Consider the following 26,556-nt stretch of genomic DNA (forward strand, 5'->3'; position numbering starts at 1 on the left):
GCATTGGCTAGGGTAAACTGGCTAAGGGTACTTAAGCGGTTGATATAGATAGGCATTGGCAGACATTTAAAAAACACATCGATGAACTTCAACAACTGTGCAGCCCTGTTTGTTGTAAAAGTAAAACAGGGAAGGTGGCTCAGCTGTGGCTACCAAGGGAAATCAGGGATAGTGTTAAAGCCAAAAAGGAGGCATATAAATTGGCCAGAAAGAGCAGCAAACCTGAGAGATATTCTAAAAAGAGGAAAATAGAATATGAAAGTAAACTTGTAGAAAACTGACTGTGAAAGCTTCTCTATGTGTGTGAAGAGAAAAAGACTGGTAAAGACAAATGTAGGTCCCTTACAGTTTGGTGAATTCATAATAGACAACAAAGAGACAACAAACCAGTTGAACAAATACTTTGGATCTGTCTTCACTAACGAGGATTCTGGATTAGTGGTGCTGGAAGAGCACGGCCATTCAGGCAGCATCCGAGGAGCAGCAAAATTGATGTTTCAGGCGAAAGCCCTTCATCAGGAATAAAGGCAGAGAGCCTGAAGCGTGGAGAGATAAGCTAGAGAAGGGTGGGGTGGGGAGAAAGTAGCATGGAGTACAATAGTTGAGTGGGGGAGGGGATGAAGGTGCTATCAGGGAGGAGGGTGGAGTGAATAGGTGGAAAAGAAGATAGGCAGATAGGACAAGTCATAGGGACAGTGCTGAGCTGGAAGTTTGGAACTAGGGTGAGGTGGGGGAAGGGGAAATGAGGAAACTGTTGAAGTCCACGTTGATGCTCTGGGGTTGAAGTGTTTCGAGGCGGAAAATGAGGCGTTCTTCCTCCAGGCATCTGGTGGTGAGGGAGCGGCAGTGAAGGAGGCTTCACTAATGAGGACACAAGTAATCTTCTGGAAATGCTCAGGGACAGAGGGACAAGTATGAAGGAGGAACTGAAGGAAATCTCTATTAGTCAGGAAATGGTATTGGGAAAATTAATGGATGAAAAGCCGATTAGTTGCAGGGCCTGATGCTCTGCATTCCAGCATACTTCAGGAACTAGAAATAGCAGATGCACAGGTAATAATTTTCTAGCATTCTGTAGACTCTGGAAGAGTTCTAATGGACTGGAGAGCAGTTAATATAACCCCACTTTTTAAGAAAGAAGGGAGAGAGAAAATGGCGAATGATAAGTCGGTTAGCCTGACCTCGTTGGTGGGGAAAATGCTGAAGTCAATTAATAAGGATGTCATAACTGAGCCCAAAAGAGAAAATGCTGGAAAGTCTCAGCAGGTCTGGCAGCATCTATAAGGAGAGAAAAGAGCTGATGTTTCGAGTCTAACTGACTCTTTGTCAGCATCCGCAGTAATTTGCTTTTATCCAGTGTCATTACTGAACATTTGGAAAGCAGTGGCAGAATCGGTCCAAGTCAGCGTGGATTCACTAAAGGGAAATCATGTTTGACAAATCTTCTGGACTTCTTTGAGGGTGTGATCAGTGGCGTGGACAAGGGTGAATTAGTCAATGTTGTGTATCAGGACTTTCAAAAGGCTTTTGACAAGGTTTAACACAAGAGATTAGTACGGAAAATTAAAGTTCCTGGTATCGGAGATAATGTATTTACGTGCATAGAGAATTGTTAGGCAGACAGGAAGCAGAGAGTTGGAATAAACTGGTCCTTTTTAGAATGGCAGGCAGTGGCAAGTGAGATACCGCACTGCTGAGACCCCGGCTGTTCACAATATACATTAATGATTTGGACAAAGCAATTGAATGCTGTATTTTGTAGATGACACTAAGCTGGGTGGCAGTGTGCGCAGTGAGTGGGATACTAAGAGGCTGCAGGGTCACTTGGACAGACTGGCTGAATGGGCAAATACTAAATTCTATATGCAATATAATGAGGATAACTATGAGGCAAAAACTGAAAGGGAGATTATTATCTGAAAGGTGGCAGTTTAGGAAACCGTGAGGCACAACAAGACCTGGGTATCATGGTGCAACAATTGCTGAAGGTTGGCATGCAGATGCAGCAGGCAGTCAGGAAAGCTAATGGCATGCTGGCCTTCACAGCAAGAGGATTTGTGTATTGGAGTAAGAATGTTTTACTGCAGTTCTACAGGGACTTGGTGAGGCCACACCTTGAGTATTGTGTGCAGTTTTGGTCTTCTGGAGCGAGGAAAAACATTCTTGCTATTGAGGGAGTCCAGCAAAACTTCACCAGACTGATTGGCAGAATGACAGGACTGCCATATGAAGAAAAATTGGATTGAGTGGCTGTACTCAATGGAATTCAGAAGAATGAGCGGGGAACCTCAAAGAAACATAAAATTCAGATGGGACTGGTCAAGCTAGATGTGGAAGAATGTTCTTCATGTTGGATAAGTCCAGAACTAGGGATCACACACTCTTAAGAATAAAGGGTAAGCCATTCAGGGACTGAGATGAGGAAGCACTACTTCACTCAGAGTTGTCTACCTATGGAATTCTCTACCACAGAAAGCTGTTGGGGCCAGTTCATTAGATACATTCAACAAGGAGCTAGATGTGGATCTTGCAACTAAAGGGGTAAAGGAGTATGAAGAGAAAGCAGGAATAGGATACTGAGATTGCATGATCAGCCAAAATCATAATGGCCTACACCTGCACCTATTGTCTATGCTTTTCTACTTCAATAAGATATGTTCTCATTCTTCGATACACAAGACAGTATATGCTTAAACTGCTCAATCTCACCTTGTAAGACAAGCTCTCATCTCTGTATTGAATCTAATCTCAATCACAGGCTCAGACTGAAGGAGGATAGCTGCAAGACACTGGATTGGTTAGCATTATATTCATTGATGTTTAGAGAATGGGGGGAGGTGATCTTGAAGAAACATATAAAATATGAACAGAGTAAATGTGGGAAGAATGCTCCCAATAATCAGGGAGTCCAGAACCTGGAATCATATTCAAAGAACATAGGGTGACCATTTAGGACTAAGATAGGAGAGATTTCTTTACCCAGACAGTGGTGAGTCTGTGGAATTCTCTGTCACAGGAACTGATTGAGGCTAAAACTTTGAATGTTCTCAAGAAGGAGTTAGATATCGTTCTTAAGGATGAAGGGTTTGGGAGAAAGGGGGAACAGAATACAGAGTTGGATGACCACCAATAGTTATGAAGACTGAATGGCTGAGTCCTGATCCTATTTGTTATGTTTCCATTGTTGTGAAGTTGGGTAGAGTACTTGTAGATTGGGAGGTAAAAATTTAGAATTTATTATTCCCTAATTTGGAAACAGATAAAATACATCCAATAAAAATGTGGCGGTTGTTTAGAAAGGACTTGCTGATAGTGCTGGACAGTTTCATCCCACTGAGGCAGGGATGGTAAGTTGAAAGAACCTTGGTTTCTTTTCTTGGCTTCACTTTGATGGCAGTTGGAGTGGGAGGAGTGACAGCGAGGACCAGAGACCCAAAGGGGAGGGAAATTTTGAAAGATATAATGGTGTAGAGGCAGAGCGTGCACTGAGCGGGAGCAGACACAGAACTGCTGGGTAAGTGAGGCATTATATTTGGCTGGTTGCTTTACCTGAAACACTACTTGGGTAGTGTCCCCCCACCTGTCATGCTCCTCTAATCAAAAAAAAGTGTGTGCCAATTGTTAAGGTGACTGGTTTCTTTCTTAGTTTTTCAGTAGTCTCTTTGGTAATTTAGAATAGTGGGAATGGAGGCTAGGGCAGTTGAATGTTTCTCCTGCAGAATGAGGAACGTAAGGGTCACTAATAGTGTCCTTGTAGACTGCATTTGTAGGAAGTGCACCCAACGCCAGCTCTTTGAAAACCATGTTAGCGAACTGGACATGGAGCTGGATGAACTTCAGATCAGTTGGAAGGTGGAGGGGGTTGTTCAGAGGAATTACAGGAGGTAGTCATACCTCAGGTAAGGGAAGAAGATAGATTGGTTACTGTCAGGGGACAGAAAGAGAACTGGCAGACAGTGCAGGGATCTCCTGTGGCTGTTCCTCTCAATATTAAGCATACCATTTTGGATACTGTTGGGGGACGACTTACCGGGGTAAGCAATGGGGCACAGGACTCTTGCACAGAGTCTGTCCCTGTTGTTCAGAAGGGAAGAGGAGCAGAGCATTAGTCATTGGGAACTCCATAGTTCGGGAGACAAATAGGAGGTTCTGTGGGAACGAAAGAGACTCATGTTTGGTGTGTTGTCTCCCAGGTGTCAGGGTCCGTGATGTCTCTGATCATGTTTCCTGTATCCTTGCAGGGGAGGGGCAGCAGCCCCAAGTTGTGGTCCACATAGACACCAATGACATAGGTAGGAAGAGAAATGGGCATTTAAAGCAGAAATTCAGGGAGCTAGGGTGGAAACTTAGAGCTAGAACAAACAAAGTTGTTATCTCTGGTTTGTTGCCCATGCCACGTGTCAGCGAAGCGAGGAATAAGGAGAAAGAGGAGTTGAACATGTGGCTACAGGGATGGTGCAGGACGGAGGGTTTTGGATTCTTGGATAATTTCTGTGGTAGGTGGGATCTCTACAAACAGAATGGTCTACACCTGAACCAGAGGGGTACCAATATCCTGGGGGGTGATATTTGCTAATGCTCTTCAGGTGGGTTTAAACTAATTCAGCAGGGGGATGGGATCCAAAATTGTAGTTCAAGTAGACGGGAAGATGAAAGTAGTGAAGTCAGAACTAAGATTTCAAGATCACTAGATGACACCGACAGACAAGAAGTTGGTTTGAAGTGTGTCAACGTCAATGCCAGGAGCGTCTGGAATAAGATGGGTGAACTTGTAGCATAGGTAGGTACCTGGGATTTTGATGTAGTGGCCATTTCAGAGACATGGGTACAGCCTCTGAATAGTTCCAAAGATGTAGAAGATAGGATAGAAAAGATGATCCTCAATAGGACCGAGAGTGACAGAGAAGTTGTTATGGGGGACTGAACTTTCCAAATATTGACTGGGAATACTATAGATCAAGTACTTTAGATGGGTCAGTTTTTGACCAATGTGTGCAAAAGGATTTCCTGACAGTATGTAGACAGGCCAACAAGGGGTGAGGATGGGCACAATTGAAATATGGAGCTTTTTCAAGGAACAGCTACTGCAAGTCCTTGCTAAGTATGAACCAGTCAGGCAGGGAAGAAGATGTCGAGAGCATGAGCCATGGTTTACCAAGAAAGTTGAATCTGTTGTCAAGAGAAGGAGGTTTATGTTAGGATGAGATGTGATAGCTCAGTTAGGGCGCTTGAGAGTTACAGGTTAGCCAGAAAAGGCTTAAAAACAGAGCTAAGAAGAGCCAGGAGCGGAATGAGAAGTCATTGGTGGATAGGATCAAGGAAAACCCCAAGGCTTTCTATAGCTATATCAGGAATAAAAGAATGACTAGTGTAAGATTAAGGCCAAATAAGTATAATAGTGGGATGTGGTGCCTGGAGTTAGAGGAGATAGGGGAAGCGCTAAATGAACATTTTTCGTCAGTATTCACACGAGAAAAAGACAATGTGGTCGAGGAGAATACTGAGATACAGGCTACTAGACTAGATGGGATTGAGGTGCATAGGGAGGATGTGTAGCATTTGTGGAAAATGTAAAAATAGGTAAGTCCCCTTGGCCAGATGGGATTTATCTTAGGATTCTCTTGGAAGCCAGGGAGGAGATTGCAGAGCTTTTGGCTTTGATCTTTATGTCGTCATTGTCTACAGGAATAATGCCAGAAGACTGGAAGATAGCAAATGCTGTTCCCTTGTTCAAGAAGGTGAGTAGAGACAACTCTGGAAATTATGATCTGCGAGCCTGACTTCGATTATGGGTAAAGTGTTGGAAAGGGTGATAAGAGATAGGATTTATAATCATCTAGAAAGGACTAAGTTGGTTAGGGACATTCAACACAGTTTTGTAAGTGTAGGTTGTGCCTCCTACACTTTGAGAAGGTGACCAAACAGGTAGATGAGGGTAAAGTGGTTGATGTTGTGTTTATGGATTTCAGTAAGGCATTTGGTAGGCTTTCCCATGGTAGGCTATTGCAGAAAATACAGAGATATAGGGTTGAAGGTGATTTAGCGGTTTGGATCAGAAATTGGCTAGCTGAAAGAAGACAGAGGATGGTGGTTAATGGGGAATATTTATCCTTGAGTTCAGTTTCTAGTGGGTTACCGTAAGAATCTTTTTTTGGGTCCGTGGTTGTTTGTCACTTTTATAAATGGTCTAGATGAGGGAGTAGAAGGATGGGTTAGTAAATTTGTAGATAACACTAAGGTCAGTAGAGTTGTGGATAGTGATGAGGGATGTTGTAAGTTATAGAGAGAGACAGAGATAAGCTGCAGAGCTGGGCTAGAGGTGGCAAATGGAATTTAATGTGGAAAAGTGTGAGATTATTCGCTTTGGAAGAAGTAACAGGAATGCAGAGTACTCGGCTAATGGTAAAATTCATGGTAGCGTAAAAGAACAGAGAGAACTCAGCGTCCAGGTGCATAGATCCTTGAAAGTTGCAACCCAAGTTGATAGATTTGTTAAGAAGGCACATAGTGTGTCCGCTTTTATTGGTAGAGGGATTGAGTTTCGAAATCATGAGATCATGCTGCAGCTGTACAAAACACTGGTGCGGCCACATTTGGAATAATTCATACAGTTCTGGTCACTGCATTAGAGGAAGGATGTGGAAGCACTGGAAAGGGTTCAAAGGATATTTACTTGGATGTTGCCTGGTATGGAGGGAAGATGTTACGAGGAAAGTCTGAGGGACTTGAGGCTGATTTTGTTAGAGAGAAGAAAGTTGAGAGGTGACTTAATTGAGACATTTAAGATAATCAGAGGGTTAGATAGGTTGGACAGTGAGAGCCTTTTTCCTCGGATTGCGATGGCTAGCATGAGGGGACATAGCTTTAAGTTGAGGGGTGATAGATATAGGACAGATGTCAGAGGTACTTTCGTTATTCAGAGAGTAGACCATGGAACACACTGCCTGCAACAGTGGTAGACATACCAACTTTAAGGGCATTTAAATGGTCATTGGATAGACATATGGATGAAAATGGAATAGTGTAAGGATAGATGGGCTTCAGATTGGTTCCACAGGTCGGCGCAACATTGAGGGCTGAAGGGCCTGTACTGTGCTGTAATATTCTTTGTTCTGTGGGTGACAAGGAATGTGGAACATCTAGTCAAGAGAACAAGGATGCTTACTTAAGGTTGAGGAGGCAAGGATCATATAGGGCTTTATAGGATTACAAGGTACCGGGAAAGAACTGAAGAATGGATTTAGGAGAACTAGAAGAGGGCATGAAAAAGTTCCAGTGGGCAGGATTACGGAAAGCCCTAAGCCGTCCTACACTTTATGTGAAGAACAAGAGGATGGCCAGAGTGAGGGTAGGGCCAAACATGGGCAGTGGATGGAATTTGCACTGAGAGTTGGAGGTGGTAGGGGAGGTCATTAATGAATACTTTGCTTTCGTATTCAGTAGTCAGTGGGACCGTGACATTTCTGAGAATAGTAGGAAACAGATTGATATGCTCGAACAGTTTGATGTTAAGAATGAGGATGAGCTGAAAATTTTGAAGAACATGAGGATAGATAAATATCCTGGGCCAGATGGGATAGACCACCCTAGATTCCTCAGGAAGTGAGAAAAGAGATTTCTGCACCTTTGACAATGATCATTGCATTCTCACTGTCCACTGGAATTGTGCCAGATGATTGGAGGGTGGCAAATGCAAGAAAATGAATAAGGACAATCCTGGAAATTACAGAGCAGTCAGTCTTACATCTGTGGTGGGTAAAATGTTGGAGAGGACTCTGAGAGATAGGATTTATGTTTACTTGGAAAACCATAAGTTGATTAGAGATAATAAGTATGGCTTTGTGAGGGGCAGGTCATGTCTCACAAACCTTATTTAATTATTTGAAGATGTGGCAAAACACATTGATGACGGTAGAGCAGCGGATGTGGTGCACATGGATTTTAGAAAAATGTTTGATAAGGTTCCCCATGGTAGGCTCTTGCAGAGGGTAATGAGGCATGGGATACAGCAAAGCTGGCTCACTAGATACACAATTGGCTGGCCCATAGAAGACACAGGGGAGATAGAGTGGATGACTTACTGGGCAATAACTCGGGCAAATGAAGTTTAATGTAGGAAAGCAAGAGGACATGCACTTTGGTAGGAAGAATCAAATGGTGGACTATTATTTAAATACAGAAAGTCTCCAAAAAAGTGTGGAACAGAGGGATCTAGGTATTTTTATGCATGAAACACAAGAAGTTAGCATGAAGGTGTAGTAGGTATTTAAGAAGGTTTGGAGTTTAGAAATAGGTAAGTCTGCAACTCTACATAGTATTGCTGAGGTGGCACTTGGAGTTGTGTATCTATTTTTGATTTCTGTATTTAAAAGAGAATGCACTGACATTGAAAGCAGTTCAAAAACGATTCATTAAGTTGATTCCTGGGATGAAAAGTTGACTTGTTGAAAAAGGTCAGAAAGATTGATTAGAGTTTACAAGAATGAAAGCTAATCTCATTGTAACATACAAGATTCTGAGAGGGCTTGACAGGGTAGATATTGAGAATATGCTTTCATTAGTGAGGAATCTCAAACTCAGGTATATGGTCACAAAACAAAGTGACATTCATTTAAGACAGAAGGAATTTCTTCTTCTCGGGGGTAGTGAAGTCTGAAATTCTGCACTCTAGAGTGTTGTGGAGGCTAGATCACTGAAAGTATTTAAAGAGGAGGTAGTTAGACTTTTGAAAAATTGGGGAGTTAGAACATAGAACTTAGAACAGTACAGCACAGAACAGGCCCTTCAGCCCACGATGTTGTGCCGACCACTGATCCTCATGTATGCACCCTCAAATTTCTGTGACTATATACATGTCCAGGAGCCTCTTAAATGTCCTCAGTGACCCTGCCTCCACGACTGCTGGAAACACATTCCATGCTCTCACAACTCTCTGTGTAAAGAACCCGCCTCTGACATCCCCTCTATACTTTCCTCCAACCAGCTTAAAACTATGACCCCTCGTGTTAGTCATTTCTGCCCTGGGAAATAGAGTCGATAGCCAGAGACTATCTATGCCTCTCATTATCTTGTATACCTCAATTAGGCCCCCTCTTCTCCTCCTTTTCTCCAATGTAAAAAGTCCGAGCTCAGTCAACCTCTCCTCATAAGATAAGCCCTGCAGTCCAGGCAGCATCCTGGTAAACCTCCTCTGAACCCGCTCCAAAGCATCCACATTTTTCTTATAATAGGGCGACCAGAACTGGATGCAGTATTCCAAGTGCGGTCCAACCAAAGTTTTATAGACCTGCAACAAGATCTCACGACTCTTAAACTCAAACCCCCTGTTAATGAAAGCCAAAACACCATATGCTTTCTTAACAACCCTATCCACTTGGGTGGCCATTTTAAGGGATCTATGTACTTGCACCTCAAGATCCCTCTGTTCCTCCACACTGTCAATCCTATCCTTAATTCTGTACTCAGCTTTCAAATTCAACCTTCCAAATGCAAGTGGCGAAGCAATTACATTTCTCATTTCCCAAAACAGCCGAGGACAAATCTGGTCCGGGCCTGGCGACTTGTCAATCTTAATGTTTGACAAAATTTTCAGCACATCAGCTTCCTCTATCTCTATCCATTCCAGCATGCACACCTGCTCTCCAAAGGTTTCATTCACTACAAAGTTCGTTTCTTTCGTAAAGACAGACGCAAAAACTCATTTAGGGCCTCCCTACCTCCTCAGACTCCACACACAAATTCCCTATGCTATCCCTGATCGGCCCTACTTTTTCTTTGACCATTCTCTTATTCCTCACATAAGTGTAAAATGCCTTTGTGCTCTCCCTAATCTGTTCTGCCAAACCTTTCTCGTGCCCCCTCCTGGCTCTCCTCAGACCATTTTTGAGCTCCTTCCTCATCTGCCTGTAATACTCCAGGGCTGAATTTGACCCTTCCTCCACCTTATGTAAGCTACCTTTTTCCTTTTGACAAGAAGCTCCACCGCTCTCGTCATCCAAGGTTCCTTTATCTTACCACTTCTTGCCTGTCTCAGAGGGACATATTTATTCATCAATTGCAACAACTGTTCCTTAAACAGTCTCCACATGTCTATAGTGCCTTTACCATGAAACAATTGCTCCCATTCCATGCTTCCTAACTCATGTCTAATTGCATCATAGTTTCCTCTTCCCCAATTAAATATCCTCCCATTTTGCCTAATCCTCTCCTTCTCCATAGCTAGGATGTGAGGCAGTTGTGGTCACTATCACCAAAATGCTCTCCCACCACAAGATCTGATACCTGCCCCAGCTCTTTTCCGAGTACTAACTCTAGAATAGCCTCTCCCCTAGTCGGCCTGCCAACGTACTGAGTTAGGACACCCTCCTGAACACACCTTACAAACAGTTCCATTCAAATCTTCTGCTCGAAGGAGGTTCCAATCAATATTGGGAAAGTTAAAGTCACTCATTACAACAACCCTACTACGTCCACACTTATCCAAATCTGCCAACCTATGCTTTCTTCCATCTCCCTGCTGCTATTGGGGGGCCTGTAGTAAACCCCTGAAGAGGTGACTGCTCCCTTGCTGTTCCTAATTTCCACCCATACTGACTTGGTAGGCAGGCAGATTTTCCTCGACAATGGAAGTTTCTATTGCTGTGATACCCTCTCTGATTAATAGTGCTACACCCCCTCCTCTTCCCCTGCTCCCCCCCCCCCCCATTCCTTTTAAATGCTCTAAACCCTGGAACATCCAGCAACCATTCCTGCCCCTGAGAAACCCATGTCTCTGTTATGGCAACAACATCATAGCACCAGGTAATATGATGAGCTGGCTCAAAAGAGGAGATCAGGCTGGACGTAAATCAGCCATTGAATGCAGGCTCAAAGGGCAAAATGGCCAACTCCTGCTTCTATTTCTTATGGTCTTTTTGTATTCCCCATCTCCCTGTCAATCCAGCTTCATGACTAATACAAACTGCACTCTGCTGCATCCTTAATTTCAACCATTCCTCAACCATCGATGAAAGCTACAAATGGAGAATTCTATTGAGAATGACCATCTTCAAAATTACAACACCAATGCAATCTAAACCCTGAAGCAAATAGTCCTTAAAATACTATCCAAAATCTGATAACATATTGCATTTTCAGATATTCTGCATCACAAAACACCACATTTCTTAGAAGACTTTGTGTTGCTGTGGGCAGACTTAAAACAGAAGCATGTTCCTGACAGGAATTTTGGAAAAATGCACACATCATTCCAACACATTACTTTGGAAATATAGCCCTCACAATACTAATAATGCCAATATTACTATGAAAATGAAAGTCTTGGCAATTTTCCAATGAGATCTTGGACCGAATGTCCACTTGTGCTTAGAGATCCAGCAAGATTGATCAGCTTTTCTGAACTGCTGCTGTTCTCTGTTTTTCCCAATGCCACAACCTGAATGTTATTCCCTTTGTAGCTGAGGATTAATCATCTATATTGTGACCTTAAATTTTGCAATTGCCATAGTTATCCAGCATAAAACCACATCGAATGACGCAGTTGTCTATCACTGAGAGAGTATTAATCCTTCACTGTTATCATAAATCTGGAGGGAACCTGCATGAGTCTTCAAAAACTGAGATTACGGATCTGAAAGAGCAATCAAAAGAATAAATCTTGCAAAGCAGAAAAGTTAGTGGGAAATCTCAAAGTCACTACTTTGACTATAACTTTATTCACTGACGTAGCCTCCATGGAAAATAGCATCAGACATTATCTTCACCATTTTATGGGATGTGGCCTTCCCTTGAAGGCATCCCTAATTATCTTTGAAATGGTTGATTTGGCAGGCAATTTCAGAGGGCAGTTAAGAGTTAACCACATTACTGTGGGTTTTTAATACCATTTAGGCCAAACCAGGTAAGGATGATATAGGGAAGGTGATGGCTTAGTAGTATTACTGAACTATTAATTCCGAGATCCTAATGGTGTTCTGGGAACCCAGATTCAAATCATGCTATGGTAGATGGAGGTATTTGAATTCAATAAATAATTGGAATTAGGAGTGTATTGATGACCATGACACCATTGCTCATTGTCAGGAAAAACTCATCTAGTTGACTAATGTCCTTTTGGGAAGGAAACCATCATTTTCACTTAGTCAGGCCAACATGCGAATTCAGTACTACATTAACATAGTTGACACTTTACTGCTCTCTGGTCAAATAAATGTTGGCCTGGTCAATAAACAAAGGGACATTGGTGAACCAGATGGTTTCCTTCACAACAACTGAAAATACCTTCATAGTCACTATTACTAAGCCTAGCTTTTGCTTTCAAAATTATTAATAGAATTCAGAATCTACCAGCAGATATGGTGGGATTTCAACCCATGACCTTGAGAACCTCTGAATTACTAGCTCAGTGACACATGCGATGGACAAACAATAGCAATAGGCAACAAATTACTCAGGTAGGTTCAAAAAGAGATGAAAATGAGTATCCTCCAAAGTCTTGTACAACACAACAGAACCATCACTTGCTTCAGGAATAGAGGACTCAAGAGGGTTTAGCACTTCATGGATATTCTGAATAATATCCTGACAGATCAGAACTTCAGGGTAAATTACTTCGTATGTTGTGAATATGTTCAAAGGGCATTAATCTGATGTATTTATGTGAACTAAACATGACAGCATCGCAGCTGCTACTGGAGGAAGCTCTGTGTGAACTGCTAGCATATGAGTGTTTGAACTCAACTGCTGTTAGTCCTAGTGAGTGAAGTCATAGAGTCATAGAGATGTTCAGTATGGAAACAGACCCTTCGGTCCAACCCTGTCCATGCCAACCAGATATCCCAACTCAACCAAGTCCCACCTGCCAGCACCTGGCCCATATCTCTCCAAACTCTTCTTAATCATATACCCATCCAAATGCCTCTGAAATGTTGCAATTGTACTAGCCTCCACCACATCCTCTGGCAGCTCATTCCATACACGTACCACTCTCTGCGTGAAAAAGTTGCCCCTTTGGTCTCTTTTATATCTTTCCCCTCTAACCCTAAACCTATGCCCTCTAGTTCTGGACTCCCCAACCCCAGGGAAAAGACTTTGCCTATTTATCCTATCCATGCCCCTCATAATTTTGTAAACCTCTATAAGGTCACCCCTCAGCCTCCGACACTCCTGGGAAAACAGCTCCAGCCTGTTCAGCCTCTCCCTATAGCTCAAATCCTCCAACCCTGGCAATATCCTTGTAAATCTTTTCTGAACTCATTCAAGTTTCACAACATCTTTCCAATAGGAAGGAGACCAGAATTGCACGCAATATTCCAACAGTGGCCTAACCAATGTCCTGTACAGCCGCAACATGACTTCCCAACTCCTGTACTCAATACTCTGACCAATAAAGGAAAGCATACCAAAGGTCTTCTTCACTATTCTATCTACCTGTGACTCCACTTTCAAGAACCTGCACTCCAAGGTCTCTTTGTTCAGCAACACTCCCTAGGACCTTACCATTAACTGTATAAGTCCTGCTAAGATTTGCTTTCCCAAAATGCAGCATCTCGCATTTATCTGAATTAAACTTCATCTGCCACTTCTCAGCCCATTGGCCCATCTGGTCCAGATCCTGTTGTAATCTGAGGTAACCCTCTTCGCTGTCCACTACACCTCCAATTTTGGTGTCATCTGTAAACTTACTAACTGTACCTCTTATGCTCGCATCCAAATCATTTATGTAAATGACAAAAGGTAGAGGACCCAGCACCAATCCTTGGGGTACTCCACTGGTCACAGGCCTCCAGTCTGAAAAACAACCCTCCACCACCACCCTCTGTCTTCTACTTTTGAGCCAGTTCTGTATCCAAATGGCTAGTTCTCCCTGTATTCCGTGAGATCTAACCTTGCTAATCAGTCTCCCATGGGGGACCTTGTCGAACGCCTTACTGAAGTCCATGTAGATCACATCTACTGCTCTGCCCTCATCAATCCTCTTTGTTACTTCTTCAAAAAACTCAATCAAGTTTGTGAGACATGATTTCCCACGCACAAAGCCATGTTAACTATCCCAAATCAGTCCTTGCCTTTCCAAATACATGTTCATCCTGTCCCTCAGGATTCCTTGCAACAACTTACCCACCACTGATGTCAGGCTCACCGGTCTATAGTTCCCTGGTTTGCCTTTACCGCCCTTCTTAAACAGTGGCATCACGTTTGCCAACCTCCAGTCTTCCAGCACCTCACCTGTGACGATCGATGATACAAGTATCTCAGCAAGACGCCCAGCCATCACTTCTCTGGCTTCCCACAGAGTTCTTGGGTACAACTGATCAAGTCCTGGGGATTTATCAACCTTTACCCATTTCAAGACATCTAGCACTTCCTCCTCTGTAATCTGGACATTTTGCAAGATGTCACCATCTATTTCCGTACAGTCTATATCTTCCATATCCTTTTCCACAGTAAATACTGATGCAAAATATTCATTTAGTATCTCCCCCATTTTCTGTGGCTCTACACAAAGGCTGCCTTGCTGAGCTTTGAGGGATCCTAAACTGCCAGTCCTGCCCATCCCTGAGCCATGTTTCTGTAATTGCTATCATATCCCAGTCCCACGTTCCTAACCATGCCCTGAGTTCATCTGCCTTCCCTGTTAGACCCCTTGCATTGAAATAATGCAGTTTAATTTATTAGTCCTACCTTGTCCCTGCCTGCCCTGACTGTTTGACTCACTTCTGTTCTCAACTTTACTAGTTTCAGATTGATCTCTTCCCCCACCCCCCTACCTTACTAGTTTAAATCCTCCCAAGCAGTTCTATCAAATTTCCCTGCCAGTATATTAGTCCCCTTCCAATTTAGGTGCAATCTGTCCTTCTTGTGCAGGTCACTTCTACCCCAAAAGAGATTCCAATGTGCCAAAAATGTGAATCCTTCTCCCATACACCAGCTCCTCAGCCATGCATTCATCTGCTCTATCCTCCTATTCCTGCCCTCACTAGCTCATCACACTGGGAGTAATCCAGATATTACTACCCTTGAGAACCTCCTTTTTAAATTTCTGCCTAACCCTCTGTAATGTCCCTTCAGAATCTCAACCTTTTCCCTTCCAGTGTCGTTGGTTCCAATGAGGACAATGATCTCTTGCTGGCCCCTCTTCCCAGTGAGAACATTCTGCACCCTCTCTGAGACATCCTTGATCTTGCACCAGGGAAACAACACACTATTCTGCTTTTTCTCTGCTGGCCACAGAAACTTCTGTCTGTTCCTCGGACTACAGAATCCCCTCACACAACTGATCTCTTGGAAGTCGACGTACCCCCTCATTGCATTAGAGCCAGTCTCAATACCAGAAACTTGGCTGTTCGTGCTACGTTCCCTTGAGAATCCATCACCCCTACTTTTTCTAAAACAGCATACCTGTTTGAAATGGGTATATCCATGAAAGACTCCTGGCCTAGGTGCCGATCTCTCTTACCCTTCCTGGAGTTAACCCATCTATGTGACTGTATCTGAGACTTTCCCCCCTTCCTATAACTGCCATCCATCACATACTGTAGCTGTTGCCAATTCCTCATCACTTCTATCTGTCTCTCCAACTGATCCATTCGATCTGATAAGATTTGCATCCAACAGCATTTATAGCAAATGTAATCTGCAGTAACCCTTAAACACTCTTCAAACTCCCACATCTGACAAGAAGTACATATCACTACAAAGGCCATTTTTGCTCCTTTAGAATCTACAGACCCAGAAAATAACACCATCTTATTCCTCTACAAACACTGCCCCAGGTTAAATTCATAGTTATGGCTTGTATTTTAAGTTTAATCAAGAAACTTATCTCCAAAAACTTATAATCAAGAAATAACCCACTGTCCTCACTACTGCAGCCTTTCTATTGGACAGACTGAAAACAACGATTAACTTATCTGATTCTGTGTTGTGAACTTCTCCAAACAGGTTCCTCCAAGATTAGTTGTGAAATTCACTGCTTGTTAATTTCCTCAGACGCACTCTGATATCCAGCGATACATGAATTCAAAAACAGCAAAGGCAGGTTTTCTCTCTCTCTCCCTCTCCTGCACTGTCCTCACCTCATGCAGAGCTCCAGTGCTGAAATCTGGGTTCACATCTGCTGGTACAAACTTGAGGATACATCTGAGTAACATATGGGTTGAGGAAGCCTCATTAGTCTGCATGTGCAGATGGATGGACCACAGAAGAAGCATTCAATATAAGAGTCACTGTTGGCCTGCAAATCCTCCCACTATTTTCCAAGCGTGGTGACAGGAAACAATAACCAAGTCTGCTTCTACAATTCCCCCAGAATGGAGTTGAGTTGTTGAGTGCCAATATAAAGTTTGTTTTCCAAGTATCAAAGAATAGGCTAACAAAACTAACAGAAACATACAAACAAGGAGCAGACGATTCAGCGCCTCAAGCCTATTCAATACAATTTCACTGTTCAATAAAACCATGCATGATCTGTCTGTCACCTCAAATTTATCTTCTTGCTGCCCCCAACAACTTTTCAGCACCTTTCTGACAAGCGTCTATCTATTCCTGTCTTACAAATGTTTAGGACACTCTTCCTGAAAAGGCAATGGAAGTAGAGCTCCAATGATTCACAGCTCTCAGAGGGGGAAAAAAAAATCAGCTAACCTTAGTTTAAAATGAGTGACCATTAATTTTAAAATAGTGACCCTTGATTTCAGATTCTCCCACAAGAGGAAATACCTTCTCCACATCTGCCCTGTCAAGGTCCCTAGGGGTCTTGCACATTTCAATCAAGTCACTTATTGCTCTTTGAAACTTCAACAGGACACAGTCCTAGTTTGTTCAATCATTACACAGAATTCAATTGGCCCATTCAGGTATTAGTCTAGTCAACCTTCTCTAATCTGATTCCAATGCATTTATATCATTCCTTAATTAAGGAGACAAAGGTTAGGCACAGTACTCCAGATATGTTAAAGCAACCAAGGAAGTTGATAAATATCCTAGTACAACATTTAATTGGACAGGATTCAATATCAGCAATTTAACTGTGGACGTCAGAATGATTAAATTATTCAAGTAATCATCACCTTTTTAACCGCACCTTCATGCAGCTGTGATGTCAAACTTTCCACCCTCTACATGCATAAAGTCTATCCTGCTGTAACGGACCACCTTAGTCCACTCAGATAATGCCTTCCTAAGTGCTGTGTATGTTCCAAAGTATTTCAAAACCTTTAAAGCACAGTCACCATTATAGTGGAAGTCACGTAGCAGATATAGTAAAGGTCCCACAAATGGCAAATAATTGGATTGAAATAACTCCACAAAGATCAGTATCCTGTTATCAAGTAACCCTTTTTAAAATGTGGAAAGTCCTTGACTTTTTTCCTGCTCCCCCAGAGCCAGCTGTCAGAGTGAACAGGATATCTGACACTCCTGTTTATATCTGTCAGCTAGGGCTTTTAATCTGGTCCAATCAGGGAACCCATAGTCCATGAAGTCCACCTGACTGACCAGATTATAATCACTAAATGGATGATCAGTTAAAACTATTTGAGAAATAATATTAGCCAAAACATTAGGTCAGCTAGCTTTATGACGACAGTCAAACTTTGCTCAACATCAGTTGAAAGAGAAAGCACCTCCAATGCAGCACTGAGTACAGCACTGAAAACCAATCCTGGATTATGGATTGGTACCCTAGATTGAGAGTCTGCTGGGAAGGATAGCTGTGCAGACTTGCTGAGAGTTTGGCAGTAGTCCTATCCATAATGCAGAAAGTCACTTTAACGTGAACAAGACATAGATAGAAAGACAACTGTCCTCTGTTTACTCTTGCCAGAGATTTTGATTGGCATGCCTCTGTGAGAAGTCATATCCTATTGTTGACTATTGCTTTGTGCAAGCAAACAAGGGCAGTCCACAATCTACTAAGATGTAAGAATCATTTATTAACAGTCCCCTGCAGTGTGTTTCCAAGTGCACTGAAGCTGCTGAATATTGCAGTGCAGAATGCTGAACAGAATGTACATTAATGGAGTCATTTTGAACTGTGCTGGCTGTCATTTTTCTTTTTGATGCCTTCTGGGATCAAAATCATGATGGAGAGTCTTCAAGCTGCTGTTATCCTGCAGCTTTTATCTTCTCACCCAGTGCACACCTATGTAAATGTTCATCTTCACTGCACAGAAGTTATCTGGTGGAGTGGCTTACCCTCTTGTTATAGAATTCATCTAACCATTATTTCATTATAATCAGAAAGTTGGAAATGGCATGGTTTTGGATATTGGTGCATAGTTTACTTGCATCATTGCTATCATGTGCGATGATAAAACTGTACTCTCTGTGAGTTCACTCAGTCATTAATACCTTCCTCTAAATCCATGTAATGATCCTCATTGCTTCAGGTAAGGCAGAGTATCATGGTAAGGCTAGTTGCTAAGACAACCCAGAGTGTCGCTCTCATCCTACCTGCAACAAGTACATTCAATGAGCCATCTCAGTTATTGCTTCAGGCATGTTTCAAAAACATTTGTACAGGGGAAGTTTGTGATTAGAACTGTACAAACCTGCAGCATATTCTTGTGCCCCAGCCATCTTGCCATCCACTCCTATAGCATGTCCAGACTCTTTGTTTGCATTTTGTTTCATTCAGTTTTAAACCACTTCATAATGCTGCCACATGCTGGCATTCAACAATGGGAAAAGCTTTGATCTCAACAAAACATTGTTTTAAAGGGAAGATTTAATCAGGACATGAATCTTGTGTGCCAGGTTGATCAGGCAGTGACACAGCTTTTAGTTTGAGGGATGCATCAATTAAGTGCCTTACAGCACAGTGCATAGCATTTGCACCTCTAAATCAGAGGCTCTAGGTTCAAGTCCCACTGTGGGACTTGATCACCATGGATGATGTTCAAAAGATTGAGCATCAATCCTGTAAATCCTTTGAAAATACCTGTGCAGGGCTTTACTCCTGATCAGCCACTGTTGATATAGACTTGTGCTCCACAAATTGTATTCTTGTGCTGACTGCTTTCAGGAAAATGAACTGCCAATGTAAACTGTGTTTTGACAGTCCCTTGTGTCTCTCTGCATGTGGAAACAGTGAAGATAATGGTTGATCTTCACCTGGACATGAGGCAGCTTAACTAAAGGAATTCTGTGAGAATGAGAACTGAGGGATACAATGTAAGAGTTAACCCAACTCAGTCACCTGAGTTTACAGAAAGTATACTGAGGCAAACATGTGTTTTCCTGTGGGTTGGGAAAAAGTACAAGTTGGACTCCCATTCACTACCCCACCTGAGCAAGAAGAGAAATTTCACACCACAAAGTTAAGATAACTTGAACCTGAATTAGGTTAAAATACCTTCTCCAGGTATAATTGAATAATACAGTTTGTTCATTAATTTGTAAAAGTGAAGTGTTAAAACGGAATACATAGGTTGTAGTACAATATTTTTTTGAAAATCCAAAGAAGTTAAATATTCAATATCATTTGAAAAGTAATTTTATGGACATGGGCATTGTTAATGAGATCAGCGTTTATCACTTATCCCAATTTGCCTTTGAACTGAATGACTTGCAAGGCCATTTCAGAGGTCAGTTAAGAATTAACAGATTGCTGTAGGTCTGGAGTCACACGTAGGCCAATTCCAGTCAGGATGGTAGATTTTTGTCTCTAAAGGACAATAGTAAACTGATTGCTTTTTTTTTAAAACAACAGGTGCCCATCACATTCCTCCTCATCTGAACAGGTCCGATGTACGCATAGGGCTTGTCCATAGGGGATGGCTGTTTTAATATGTTTTGGGTGGAAGCTGGAGAAGTGTAGCATTATGAGGTTATCTGTGTGTTTGTGGTAGACCAGCATTCCCCACAATGACGGCATTGTGGCAACAGCCTCAGTACTCAGCACTAACAGGTGCCAATCTCCAATCACCGCCCGACAACTCATTTGCTTTATTCTCTATCACAGTGTCTTCACCTTTGACAACCAGTTCTTCATCCAGACACATGAACAGCCATGGAGACCAAATTTGCACCCCAATATGCTAACATCTTCATGCACAGGTTTGAACAAGACTTCTTCTCTATGCAGGACCTCCCACCAACACTATCCACCAGGTAAATTGATGACAATTTCTTCCTCTGGACCCATGGCGAGGAGTCACTGATAAAACTGTACAGCGATAACAACAAGTTTCATCCTACCATCAAACTCACCATGGACTAGTCTCTGCTATCTGTCTTATTCTTGGACACATGCATCTCCATCAAGGATGGACATCTCAGCACCACACTCTACCACAAACCCACAGACAACCTCACAATGCTACACTTCTCTAGTTTCCACCCAAAAAATATTAAAACAGCCATTCCCTATGGACAAGCCCTACACATCCGCCGGATCTGTTCAGATGAGGAGGAATGTGATGGGCACCTGGAAGTACTCAGGGATGCCCTCACAAGAACGGGGTATGATGCTCAATTCATCGACCGCCAGTTCAGATGTGCCACTGTAAGGAACCGTAATGACCTCCTCAGGAGACAGACACACGCTGCAACTGACAGGGTAACCTTTGTTGTCCAGTATTCCCAGGAGCTGAAAAACTCCATGTTCTTGGCAGCTGAGCACCTCACCAAGAACTTCCCCACACCTCCACTGCTCGCCTTTAAACAACTGCCAAACCTCAAACAGATCATTATTTGTAGCAAACTGCCTGACTTTCAGGACAACTCCATGCAACCCTGACACGGTAGGTGCCGCAAGACGTGTCAGAATGTGGACATGGATACGATGGGAACACCTCCCACCATATACGTGGCAAGTACTTATGCAACTCAGCCAACATTGTCTACCTCATACCCTGCAGGCAAAGATGCCCTGAGGCATGGTACATTGGTGAAACCAAGCAGAGGTTATGGCAGCTGATGAATGGGCACTGCACAACAAACAACAGACAGGAGTATTTCCTCCTAGTTGGAGATCACTTCAGCAGTCCAGGACGTTCAACCTTAGACCTTCGGGTGACCATCCTTCATGGCGGACTTCTGGACAGGCAGCAGTGAAAAGTGGCTGAGCAGAGGCTGATAGCCAAGTGTTCTCTCGCTCTCTCTCTCTCACTCACACACACACACACACACACATTTTTGGAATGAATTTGAACTTGCAGATTTACATTGTACTTTGTTCAAAAACTACATGAATCCATGTTAGATTCTGTTAATTAATTTTTTAGATAAGAATCAGTCTAAACATTATGGCACAGACAACGGCAGACAGGGGTCTAACACCTTCAACACGTTATCTGGACTGACACCAATTGTTAAAGTTAACCTGAGAATGTAACTTTTAAAAAATGTTTTGTGATTTACATATGAAATAAGTGAAACTATCATGATCATTCTAACAGATGAGAGATTTAACAAACAATCAAGGTATTTTTCAATGTATAATTTCAGTTTCATCACATTGTAAACTTTTGCTATAAATTCTGTGTCTTACAATTGTGTACTCCACAACCACCTGATGAAGGAGCATTGCTCCGAAAGCCAGTGCTTCCAATTAAGTCTGTTGGACTATATCCTTGTGTCATGTGATTTTTAACTTCAACAGGTTCATTAGACTCATTCTTGGGATGAAAGGGGTGGCGGGACAGACATATGAAATGAGACTATTTGGTTAGGAGTATGTTTATTACCTTTTAGAAGAATGAGGGAGGAGCCTTATAGAAATTGATAACATTCTAACAGGACTAGACAGGGCAAATGCAGGAAGGATGATCCTAATGACCAGAGTCCATGACCAGAGATCACAGTCTAAGCTTACGTGGTAGGCCATTTAGGACTGTGATGTGGAGAGAGTCTTTCACTCGGAAAGTGATGAGCCTATGGAATTCTCAGACACAGAATGTGGTTGAGGCCAAAACGTTGAATATTTTCAGGAAAGAGTTGAATGTAATTCTTAGAATGAAAAGTATCAAAGAGTGTGTCAGAAAGCAGGAGCTGAAGTTGGATGATCATCTTAGCCATGATCAAATTGAAAGGTGAAGCAGGCTTGAAGGGCCAAATAACCTCTTTCTGCTCTTATTTTCTATGTTTCTAAAATGTACTTTTTTTCAGAAATACTCAAGTTCTGTACTAGTAAATGACCTAAACAAAAAGGGTCAATTGGGATGAGAAAGGGTCAGGGGTTCCAGGCTTTAGTCCAGACCTTACTGGTTCCTACTTCCTTCCATTTGAATTCGGCAGTGCGTATGATCTTAAATGTGGTAACTGGTACAAAGGACATCTGTTGCTTAGTAGGTCAGGAACTAGGGAACTTTCCTGGGCTTGGAGTCCTAGCCCTGACCTTTAATATTTGGATGGTTTTGTTTGGGCTTGTGCAGAGTCTCCCACTTCTCAAAGGTCTCAGGAAACTGCCAGTTAAGGCTGGTACTCTGGTTTTTCACCCTCACACTACACCTGGATGTGCAGAAAGAACTGAGCACTATTGGTCCCCTTGAGGATCGAGCTCTTCAGTCAATTATTTTAACCAAAGGACATTTCCCAACCCCTTAGATACATGCTATTTTATTATAACATAGGTATTATTGTTGGTGGGACATTTGTAACTGATTGTTAATGGATTCATGTAACATTCCCTGCCTGCTATTTTGAGGGACATCACGATAATAACGAGGTGGGTAGATTCCTTGGATTAAACCATTGATAAAGGGCAGCAATGAAATAAACTTTGAGTGTTAATAGTGGTGAAAATTACAAAAAGGTTTCAGAGATTTACTTGCTGTAGAAATTTCTTTACTCCTAAAGTCTGTATAGAATAAGATACAACTTGCAAAGGAATGGAGAGACAAGATAAATGATAATTAAAAAAAAGCTCTCATTGTGCAGATAGAGAAGTAGAACAGACCACTTCAGCAGTAACACATTTAATATTTTGAGAATACTTTTTGTGCACCTTTTCAATGCAAACGTACTAACCTCTAAAGAGCTCATCGATACTGTTGAGCCTGTTTCACTCCTTGATAGTGCAGTGTTATTTTCATCAAGTTCGGAAACAATGAAGTTCTTTACAGCTGAACGAGGCTCAAATGGTATATTCTGTTTGTGTTCTTGTGTGATAAGGTGTTGGTCTAAATTGAAACTGATGTGATCCATCACAGATGCGCTTGTATTAAATTCAGGGTTAACCTTAAAATGCGTTAACATATCGTGTGGCATGCCTTCCATGCTGATATTTAATTTGCTTTCATCTTTAATGACAGGTTGGACATTTGCTGAGCCTCTTGGCATTACAATATAGTCACTTTCCATCATCCTCTCCTGTGTTTGCGCTAGCTCAGCATCCCCCGCTCGTAGATTATCATCTGTGCATAAATAAACTGTTCGTCGCAATTCACTGTTCTCTTTCTTTAGACACTGCTCTGTTAATTCATTCATTCCAATTGGTACGTGCATAGCTGGTGGCTGCTGTATCAAAACTTTGGAAATGATATTTCCAGGGAGGGTTGAAAAATTCATGCCTTCGGGATTGATTCCTTTGTCCTCTTCATCATCGTTCAGAGAGATCCTCGACATTGTTCCTGTTATTGTAGCAGCTCGACAGCTCCCAACATCTTTGTGAAGGACTGTGAATTGGAAGAAGAATTAGTCAGAGTTAAAAATTCAGCAGCAGCAAAGCTTTCACTACTAGTAGCTTATCGTTGTAAATTAACATTCTGGTAAAGTGCAGTTCATTCTGTTTCACCGAGTCATTTGATACTTTAAAAGTCATTACCTTCTCCCAAAAGATATTAAAGTCATCTATACTTTGTTTTAATCTCAAATAAGAAAATCCCTGTGCCAATTTAAAAGTTATCGCCTTTGCGATCAGTACACAGAAATGATTGGGTTGGCTGGGAATTTGTGTTGCAGATATTCCGTCCCCTGTCTAGGTGACATCCTCAGTTCTTGGGAGCCTCCTGTGAAATGCTTCTGTGATCTTTCCTCCGGCATTTGTAGTGGTTTGAATCTGCCGCTTCCGGTTGTCAGTTCCAGCTGTCCGTTGCAGTGGTCGGTATATTGGGTCCAGGTCAATGTGCTTATTGATTAAATCTGAGGACGAGTGCCATGCCTCTAGGAATTCCCTGGCTGTTCTCTGTTTGGCTTGTCCTATAATAGGAGTGTTGTCCCAGTCGAATTCATGTTGCTTGTCATCTGCGTGTGTGGCTACTAAGGATAGTTGGTCATGTCATTTTGTGTTCATGGATGCGGATTGTTAGCTGTCTTCCTGTTTGTCCTATGTAGTGTTTTGTGTAGACCTTGCATGGGAATTTGTACACTGCATTGGTTTTGCTCATGCTGGGTATCAGGTCCTTCGTTCTGGTGAATTGTTGTCTGAGAGTGGCTGTTGGTTTGTGTGCTGTTATGAGTCCTAGTGGTCACAGTAGTCTGGCTGTCAGTTCAGAAATGCTCTTGATGTATGGTAGTGTAGGTAGTCCTTTGGGTTGGGGCATGTCCTCGTTCCGCTGTCTTTCCCTCAGGCATCTGTTGATGAAATTGCGCGGGTATCCGTTTTTGGCGAATACCTTGTATAGGTGTTCTTCTTCCTCTTTTTGCAGTTCTGGTGTACTGCAGTGTGTTGTGGCCCTTTTGAATAGTGTCCTGATGCAACTTTGTTTGTGTGTGTTGGGGTGGTTGCTTTCGTAGTTTAGGACTTGGTCTGTGTGTGTGGCTTTCCTGTATATCTTTGTGCTGAATTCTCCGTTCGGTGTTCTCTGTACCATCACGTTTAGGAATGGGAGTTGGTTGTCCTTTTCTTCCTCTCTAATGAATCGGATTCCTGTGACTGTGGCGTTGATGATCCGGTGCGTGTTCTCTATTTCTGTGTTTTTAATGATTACAAAGGTGTCATCCACATATCTGACCCAGAGTTTGGGTTGAATTTGGGGTAAGACTGTTGCATAACACCACAAAGGTATACAGGAAAGCCACGCATACAGATCAAGTCCTGAACTACGAAAGCAACCACTACAACACACACAAAAGAAGTTGCATCAAGACATTATTCAAAAGGGCCACAACACACTGCAGTACACCAGAACTGCAAAAAGAGGAAGAAGACCACCTATTCAATGTATTCGCCAAAAATGGATACCCGCGCAATTTCATCAACAGATGCATAAGGGAAAGACAACGGAACGAGGACATACCACAACCCAAAGGACTAGCCACACCACCATACATCAAGAGCATTTCCAAACTGACAGCCAGACTACTGCGACCACTAGGACTCATAACAGCACACAAACCAACAGCCACTCTCAGACAACAACTCACCAGAACGAAGGACCTGATACCCAGCATGAGCAAAACCACAATGTAGTGTACAAAATCCCATGCAAGGACTGCACAAAACACTGCATAGGACAAACAGGAAGACAGCTAACGATCCGCATCCATGAACACCAACTAGCCACAAAACAACATGACCAGCTATCCTTAGTAGCCACACATGCAGATGACAAGCAACATGAATTCGACTGGGAGAACATGACTATTATAGGACAAGCCAAACAGAGAACAGCCAGGGAATTCCTAGAGGCATGGTACTCATCTACAGATTCAATCAATAAGCACTTCGACCTGGACCCAATATACCGACCACTGCAAGGGACAGCTGGAACTGACAACCGGAAGTGGCAGATTCAAACCACTACAAATGCCGGAGAAAAGATCACAGAAGCGCTTCACAGGAGGTTCCCAAGCACTGAGGATGTCACCTAGACAGGGGATGAAATGTCTGCAAGACAAATTCCCAGCTCGGCGAACAGAACCACAACGAGCACCCGAGCTACAAATATTCTCACAAACTTTGAATGGTTGGTTAAAAACAGCCAAGGCCCATATTTTTTGCATTCTATCAGCCTGGTAAGCTTACCATAATGCAGCATTCATCCTTGCAATGTTGATATTTGCGATGAAGTCTGATGAACAGCATTTATTTAGGGGAAGCTGCATATATATCATCAATTTAAAAGAAAGCTGTCATGGGAAGCGAATAATAGTGACTAAGGCAAGGTTGTTGGAATATCAGACATGAATCTAAAAGGCAAGTAGATTTAAAACTCTGTATTAACACACAATAGTATTTCTCAATGGGCCCACTTTGATAAAAGCTGGACACGTCAGATGGTTAGCATGTGGTACTAATAGCCTCCAAGTTGTGAGCTCAGGGAATTGTTGTAGCAAAGGAAGAGATAATTTGCCCATTATGAATACACCAGCTCTGAGTTATCAACTTACTTAGTGTCACTCCCTTGTCTTTTTGGTCATAATGCTGCACACTCTTCTTTTTAATATAATAATCTAATTCCTTCTCAAATGCATGAATCGGACTATATGCTCAATCCTGGTAACCATTATATTTCTGCCTCACAATTGAATTCTGTGTTATTGGTGTGATATCTAGTTTCGATAAGGGTGACCATGAAACTATCAAACCATTGTAAAATCCCATTTGGTTTCTCAGTGTCCATTATAAGTTCACCCAAACTCCTTATACAGTGCCTTCCAAATTCTGTGACC

The 26,556-nt window shown here is 42.4% G+C and overlaps 1 protein-coding gene across 1 annotated transcript in view; it reads right to left on the reverse strand.

Moving 5' to 3' along the window:
- The window catches only part of adgrb3 (adhesion G protein-coupled receptor B3), an 870,525-nt gene that overhangs the window by 19,042 nt on the left and 824,927 nt on the right, over positions 1–26,556 (reverse strand). Inside the window, exon 28 of the mRNA XM_060821286.1 lies at positions 22,972–23,618. Coding sequence (XP_060677269.1) covers positions 22,972–23,618 — 647 coding nt within the window. The remainder of the gene's footprint in view (positions 1–22,971; positions 23,619–26,556) is intronic.

This window comes from Hemiscyllium ocellatum, chromosome 3 (genome assembly GCF_020745735.1).
Source record: "Hemiscyllium ocellatum isolate sHemOce1 chromosome 3, sHemOce1.pat.X.cur, whole genome shotgun sequence".
NCBI lineage: Eukaryota > Metazoa > Chordata > Chondrichthyes > Orectolobiformes > Hemiscylliidae > Hemiscyllium > Hemiscyllium ocellatum.